The 7898-nt window shown below is 36.2% G+C and overlaps 4 protein-coding genes across 4 annotated transcripts; 2 read left to right on the top strand and 2 right to left on the bottom strand.

Moving 5' to 3' along the window:
- Positions 1–4: 4 nt before the first annotated feature.
- Positions 5–911, bottom strand: CMD1 (calmodulin). Its single transcript, XM_020220674.1, has one exon. It carries the CDS (start codon positions 642–644, stop codon positions 303–305), a length of 342 nt encoding a protein of 113 aa, XP_020079521.1. The 5' UTR covers positions 645–911; the 3' UTR covers positions 5–302.
- Positions 912–1028: 117 nt separating this feature from the next.
- Positions 1029–4853, top strand: HYPBUDRAFT_151769 (deoxycytidyl transferase). Its single transcript, XM_020220673.1, has one exon. The coding sequence runs from the start codon at positions 1364–1366 to the stop codon at positions 4835–4837; it is 3474 nt and encodes a 1157-aa protein (XP_020079520.1). The 5' UTR covers positions 1029–1363; the 3' UTR covers positions 4838–4853.
- Positions 4854–4947: 94 nt separating this feature from the next.
- Positions 4948–6479, top strand: HOS1 (histone deacetylase). Its single transcript, XM_020220672.1, has one exon. The coding sequence runs from the start codon at positions 4975–4977 to the stop codon at positions 6379–6381; it is 1407 nt and encodes a 468-aa protein (XP_020079519.1). The 5' UTR covers positions 4948–4974; the 3' UTR covers positions 6382–6479.
- Positions 6396–7814, bottom strand: ALG1 (chitobiosyldiphosphodolichol beta-1,4 mannosyltransferase; the record flags this gene model as incomplete). The annotated part of the gene is made up of 1 exon (XM_020222108.1): positions 6396–7814. The coding sequence occupies one exon, from the start codon at positions 7812–7814 to the stop codon at positions 6396–6398; it is 1419 nt and encodes a 472-aa protein (XP_020079518.1).
- Positions 7815–7898: the final 84 nt, after the last annotated feature.

Below are 7898 nucleotides of genomic sequence, written 5' to 3'. Positions count from 1 at the left end.
AATAGCCGTGGGAGCCGAAATAAATTTCAAGATTCTTCAAAATATTCAGAGCTACAATTGTAAACAAAAAAAGAGTATTCAAAAGAGATACATTAGACATTGATTGGTAAAATGAACGAACTCATAAACCACGTAAAGACAACGTAAGATCGAACATTAAATAAAAGAGACTCGTAAGATAAAGAACGAAAAAAAAAGAATTAAAAAAAAAACAGAGTATATAATCAACTAGGGTATAACGGTAGAAGATCAACCAGGAAGAAAAACGACGCGGGTTGGCGAATGACTTTAACTGAAAGAACTTATTTAGCAGCCAATAATTGGGTGAATTCTTGGATATCAATTTCACCATCATTATTAGTATCAGCTTCTTTGATCATTTGATCAACGTCAGCGTCAGATAATTTTTCACCAATTGAAGTTAAAACATGTCTTAATTCAGCGGCAGAGATTTTACCATCACCATTTCTGTCGAAAACTTTGAAAGCTTCAGCAATTTCAGCTTCAGAATCAGTGTCCTTCATTTTTCTGGCCATCATGGTTAAGAATTCTGGGAAATCAATTGAACCATCGCTATTGGTATCGACTTCGTTGATCATATCGGTCAATTCACTTTCAGAAGGGTTTTGACCTAATGATCTCATCACAGTACCTAATTCCTTGGTGGTGATTTTCCCATCACTGTCTTTATCAAATAAAGAGAAAGCTTCCTTGAATTCAGCAATTTGTTGCTCAGATAATTTATCAGCCTAAAAATTATTCGTGTTAGTCTTTTACTTCAAATTCTTGTTCACTTGCAGTAGCTCCAGATCAGCCAGCTCCAGACTCCCACCCTCCTCCAATCTCCCCATCAGCCATACCGCATGCTCCGCATCAACCCTGCCATTCCTGCAAGCTCCAACTGGAATTCAACGTACCATTGTATCGTAGGTTTATACTATCTTCAAAAGAAGTTATAACTAGTTGTTGATCTTGTTTTTCCTCTGTTTTTTTTTTTTCCTTCTAACTTTTAAATTTGCGCTGTTCAAAAATTTGACCCGAAAAAAACAGAAAAAAAAAAAATACACCAAAACAAATAAACAAAGCTCTACACAAAAAATCATTTAGAGAACAAGTTAAAGCCAAACCAATTTGATTGGTTTACAAGGATACGGTACGAGAGACGTTGTAACGAGAGACGTTGTTACGAGTATAGTGTTTAAGTAGTTTTTGAGCAGGTGGGAGGGGTGTAAGGCTTGAGAGAAGGTGGTTGATTGTCGAGAGTGTAGCCGTTTGCACGCAAAACACGGGACTCAGGTACCATTTTCGCTCTTGAAGCGGTTATAGTGTTTCTTTTCATTGTTAAATTGAATAACACTAAAATATGGATGATGGACTGACCATCAGGGACACTTCACTGGCTCAAGGTGATGAGGATAAGGATGATAGGCAGAGAAGGGCGTCAGGATGTGAGATAGCCGCCAGAGAGCATACGGGGGAGTATCCCAGCTATTTGAAGTCGCTTGATGATAGTCAGCTAATAAGCCATATCAATAGTTTGTCGCAGGACAGACATTCGCCCTTGGCAGTGCCTAGAAGCAGTGTGAAGGGAACCTCGACTCCGTTGCCGCCCAACAAGAAGTTCGTTGAGTCGTTCAAATCCACGTCGACAGACCCGTTTGATGATGGTCTTGATGAAGTGATTGCCGATTTGGCTAGTAAGAATACTGCTCCAGTTGGTTTGGATTCGGAGTCTAGCTCTGAAGATGAGTCGTTTGGTCATGTTGGGCCGTTACATGATTTTGGGGATTATGGTACTTACTTTCAGAACAAATCACGTAAGCAGCAACAGTCAGATCAAGCTTTTGTAAAGTGGGATGATGAAAGAAGGAAACTACAACATGATACTTCTCCCCGTAAGAAGATTTTTGACGGCTGTACCATTTTTGTGAATGGTCATACCAATCCTTCCATGAGTGAAATCCACCGGTTGGTTATTCTTCATGGTGGAGTATTCTTAAGCTTTTTACATAACAAAGGTGCTGCTACTCATATTGTATGTGACCGTTTAACTCCTAGGAAAAGAATCGCTTTCAGAAACTATAAGGTTGTTAAAGCAAAGTGGATCACAGATTGTATTGCCAAAAACCAATTGTTAAATTGGTTTGATTATAGGTTAATCGATGACGTTGATTATGGTCAGAAGAGACTCGGCTTTGATAAAGTTGATGAGGCTGACCTCGACAATGATGATCAAATGATAGCGGAGCAAACGATAGCGGAGCAAACGATAGCGGATCAAATCACAAATAGTGACGTAAATCAAAGTACTAAAAATCAACAAGATGAAGATGATGTGGATGATGTGGAAGAACTAGAAAACGATTTACCATTAACTCAACCAGAATCGGAAGCAGAAGAAGAGAAACAAAAATCACAGTCTAGAATTGAATTCTTCGAAAATTTGAACCAACTAAGAGATGTAAAAGATCCAAATATTATCTTGGATGCAAAACATCCGAAATTCTTGCAACATTTTTTTGCTAACTCGAGACTTCACCATCTAAGTACTTGGAAAACAGATTTACGTACAAGGTTCTTGAGAAGAATTGTCGATAGTTCAAAACTGTCTGTATCAACATTACTCAAAACACAACTTCATGAAAAAGTTATTATGCATGTCGATTTTGATTGCTTCTTCGCTACTGCCTCATGCTTAAACCATCCAAACCTTGATATAAATAAAGATCCAATTGCAGTTACTCATGGAGGTCGTACCTCTGATGTGGCTAGTTGTAATTATATTGCGAGAAACCATGGAATTTCAAATGGAATGTGGCTATCAAGAGCCCAAAGATTATGTCCTAATCTTATAACCATTGACTATGATTTTGACTCATATGAAAAGTTTTCCAACTTGTTCTATAATTATTTGATATCAAGTGGAAAATTTGATTCGATTTTTCCTGTTCTGATCGACGAAGCGTTATTAGATGCTACATCTTATTGTCTTTCTAATTCGACCGAAAGTCACACACTTGTTGATTCAGTCTACGATTTGATCAATGAAATTCGCTCAAAGATATATCAACTAACTAATTGCTCAGTAAGTATTGGTGCATCTAAGAATGTCCTTTTGGCCAAGTTGGCTATCAGAAAGGCTAAACCAAATGGTCAGTTCTACTTACATGATAAAGTCCATGAATTTTTGAAACTGGTCCCAGTTAAAAATTTGCCAGGTATTGGTCATAGCATCAAGGAGAAAATCATGAATGAACTCAAAAATTCATCTAAAAGTGAACCACTTGTCCAGGACTTATTAACATTCTCGAAACAAAAACTCATGCACATTTTTGGGGATAAGACCGGTACAAAACTATTTAATTATGCTCGAGGTAAGGATGATACCAGTATCAAAATCGATTTAGATAATAGTGAATCAGTTTTGGGCAGGAAATCTGTTTCGGTTGATGTGAATTTTGGTATAAGGTTCGATACTGTCACCCAATTAGAGACTTTTCTCATTGATTTGTCGAAAGAACTATATTCAAGATTGGTTGGCTTGGGGATTTGCGGCTCATCTCTTACTTTAAGATTAGCCAAAAGAGCGGACAATGCCCCAGTTGAACCTGAGAAGTATTTGGGAATGGGTGTTTGTGATTATTTCAATAAAACTTCAAGACTAGGTGTTCCTACTAATGATTGGGGCATTATTGGTAACGAATTAAAGGCCTTATACAGAATGTTAAATATTCCAGTCAAAGAATTACGAGGAATAGCAGTTACCATGTCAAAGCTTAAAGATGTTGCTATGTTGAAAAAAGATCGACAAATGAGACTCCCATTCAGTGCTATTGGTAAGAACGACGATATGGACATTGGTAAGAACAATGATATGAATATCAGCAATGTAGTAGAGGCTTCACCAATCAAAGCAGTGAAACATATAAGCTCTACAATACAAGCACAACCAGCCACACACTCGATAGATCGTCTCACATACGACACTATTGATTGGGAAGTATTTAAGGAAATTCCTGAAGATATTAAAAGAGAATTAAAAAGAGAGTTGTCGCGTAGGGGAATGCAAAATTCTCCTATCAAGAAAAGTCCAGTTAAGCGAGAAGCTGCGAACTCTAAAGTATTTTTGCAACAATTACTTCCAACCCAGGACAATGGCTCTGTTAAGTATGCTAGAGTGGTGCATCCATCTAAATCACCAACTAAGAAACGTAAAGTGTCCAAGTCTCCTCTGCCAATCAAAAAGGAGTCATCTCCAGTAAAATATGTTACAGATTTATCCACCTCATACGACGAGTCGGTGTTAAATGAATTACCGTCTTCTGTTAAAGCTGAAGTCTTGAAAGATTTGCAATACAAGAGAAAAGTGAAACGAATGAACTTAGCCCTAACTCGCGAAAGTATCAAAAATGAAGAACTTACAGTCACTAATAAGATTACCCAGTCTTGGGTAAATCAACAGACTGTGTTTTTGCAACCCCCCTTGTTTCTCAACCAACAATTTTCTTATAATGAAATAGTTGCAAAAATCAAAGGCTGGATACAAATGACATTCAATCAGCAAGGGCCTCATGCCGATGATATTGGTTTTTTCAGGAACTATTTGGCAGAATTGTTATACCAACATAATTTGAATCGGTGCCTCAATCTAATGAACGTTTTACAAACTGAACTTGATTGTCATTCAAGAGTGATCAGTATGAACAAGCATTTCACCCCCGAAGAACGAGAATTCAAAACTGCTTGTATTAATGATTGGAAGGCATACCTTGCTAATGATTTGAAGAACGTGATTTTGCAGTATTGTATCAAGAATAGCATTGAGATTGATATTTGAAATGAGACATCATGAAAAAAAAAAAAAAAAAAAAAAAGAAAAAACGAAGAGAACTCGCGTTTATTTATGTATCATAGTGTATAGTATCTAATGTATAAATTTCGATTACCACTGCTTTGGCCATTCTTTAATGTGCTATGGAGGAAGATGAGTTTCCGGGTGATGTTTGGATCACATCATCTCGTGATTTGGCAAAAATCTGTGATTTAATCCCTGCCAATAGAGGAAGACAGACATTGGTTACAACATTATTACAAGCTTATGAATTGGATAAACGATGTAAAGGTATAATTAAAGTTCCTAAAATTACTAGATCAGAGCTAGAGAAGTTTCATAGCAAGAATTACTTGGACATTCTCTTGAAAAATCGAGAAAGTATTGACCAATTGCTGCCAGATTACACTCTTATCAAGCAAATTTTGATGAATAGAGTTTTTAAGGATGCTCCTGAAGGTAGAAAATACCATCTCGGTTCGGCACCATTTGATCCACTTAAGTTTGGTGAAGAGCTCATTGAGAAACACCAGAGGGATGATGTGCCAGAACCTGAATCTGAATCCGATCTGGAAATTGAATCGGAAGAATCAGACATAGATTCCGAGTCAGTCGGGCCTTGTTCTGTTGTAGATGATGTCGTAAGTGATATGAAAGTTGAAGAGTCAAATGATGTGCTAGATATGTTTGGCTTAAGGTTCGATTGTTCGGTATTTCCATTCATGTCGGACTACGCTAAGCTAGTGGCATCATCAAGTATACATACTGCAAAAAAGGTTGTTGAATTGGAAAATGAACAAAACAGAACAATTGCTATCAATTGGAATGGGGGGAGACACCATGCTTCAAAACTGAAAGCTGCTGGGTTTTGTTATGTGAATGATATTGTCATTGCAATAAATGTATTGAGGTTGAAGTACAAAAAGATCTTTTATTTGGATTTAGACTTGCATCATGGAGACGGAGTGGAGGCTGCCTTTGAGTTTTCCCAAAATGTAACTACGTGCTCCATTCATATGTACGATATTGGGTTCTATCCAGGTACGGGAAGTCTAGAGAGTTCAGGAAAACATAAAATTAACATTCCAACAAGAAAGGGATTAAGTGATTCAAGTATGTTACGGATAGTGAGAGATATTGTAATACCACATATGCATAAAGTTGGCACAGATGTTATTGTAATGCAAGCCGGAGTAGATGGTTTAGCAACCGATGATCATAAGGAATGGAATATGACTATTAAAGGTTATAGCGCTGTATTAAAGTTAATTTTTAATGAATTATCCAATGTGCCAATTATGATAGTAGGAGGCGGGGGTTATAATCATACGGAGACGTCAAAATGTTGGGCATACTTGACGAAAACCGCCTTAGGTATTTCAGACGAAAAAGAACCTTGGGATATGCTACCAGAACATGAGCAACTAGATTTTTACCAGGAGGACGGATTCAAATTTTGGACGCAATACAACTTAGAAGCCAAATCACGTAAAGATGAAAACGATATTGAATATATTAATCATATTGAAAATTACATATCAAACTTATAGATTTATAGATTAATTTAGTTAACGACTTCTTGATAGTAAGTGAATTTACTTCCCAATTTAGCATCCCAATTCTGATCCCATCTTTTTTTGCTTTCCTCTATGGCACCTTTTTTAATTTTTGCCAATTGATTAGAATCAGAAAATACTTTTATCAAGAGTCTATAAATCTCGTCACTTTCCTTGATGCTATAGTCTTTATTGTTTTTTGTCACAAATCCATTGACTTCGTCTTTTACAAGTTCATCAATTGCAGGAAAGTTTAAAGAAATCACTGGTACTCCAACACCAAAAAAGTCAACAATTTTCATTGGCAAATCTATACCACTAGACGAAGTATGTAATGAAATACCTAAGTCTGCTAAAGACAAAATTGTAGGATAATCTTCGAAAGACAACCATGCGGATTTGATTATGACGTTTTTCAGGAATTGTAATTCCTCAACTCTTCGAGTAAATTGATTTTTCAATGGACCTTTACCGGTGACAATCAATAGTATTGGAGGAAGCAGAGAATTCAAAGAGGTATCATATTTCTTTAAGGCATCCAACAAAATGTTAAAATCTTCATCAGGGGTGAACGAAGTGGAGCTTACTAAAACCTTATACTTTTCTATACCTTCAATTGAGTTGAAAAGATCAAAAGAGTTCATAAGTTCAATTTTCGCCTTTGGATTACCACTGAAAGGTACGAATTGTTCTGCAGGTCTATCATGTAAAGTAATTATTTTCTTCTTCTTTATTCCAAATTCTTCAATTAAAAATTCTTTCATTTTTTTAGTAACGGTTATATTAAGGTCGGCATATTTACCTAATATTCTTTCATAATTTTTCAAGAACTTAACTAAGTAATGTTCTTCATTTTGAAATTTCAAATTCAAAATACTATAATTTAAGTTATGCCAGTCAATTATGAGTTTTGTTTCTCTACTGAATATCTTGATGAAAACAATAGCAATAAAAAGGATTGGGATTGAAGGTGGATTTTGAATCATAATGTATTCACTTCCTCTGAATTTGAGTAAGAGCTTTACCAATTGCAAAACTTGAGCAGATATTTTCCTCAAGGCAAATAGTATGTATGGCAAGTTTGATGTGTTCTTTATTGCGGCAATGGGATATAATTCAATATTAATATCATCAATAATTTCCACTGGAGGCTGACTTTCTAAGTATCCACATAAATTGACAAAATATTCTAATTTCGAAAAAGACCTGGCATGGTAATTCATTCTAGGTGAATGTCCTAAGTCACCTAGCACAAATATTGAAATCGTCCTTCTCGATCCAGAGAATGTACCTTTGGTAGTGAAATATGGCAAGATGACATATGCTGTCAAGGGAAGGCATAAATAGAACCCTACGAGCCACCAAAGCCAAGGTCCAGAGTATTGCCAGACATGGTCGAACCCTTTATATTTTATGAACTCCACCATGTTGAAGTACCTTATTTGACAGTATAATTGAATTGAACAAAAAAAAAATCAAAAGATCAACCTGAAAAACTAGACGTGTTGAAA

Source organism: Hyphopichia burtonii, assembly GCF_001661395.1.
Source record: "Hyphopichia burtonii NRRL Y-1933 unplaced genomic scaffold HYPBUscaffold_1, whole genome shotgun sequence".
Lineage (NCBI taxonomy): Eukaryota > Fungi > Ascomycota > Pichiomycetes > Serinales > Debaryomycetaceae > Hyphopichia > Hyphopichia burtonii.
The sequence above is the reverse complement of the archived record's forward strand: the minus strand, read 5'-3'. Positions and strand labels throughout refer to the sequence as shown.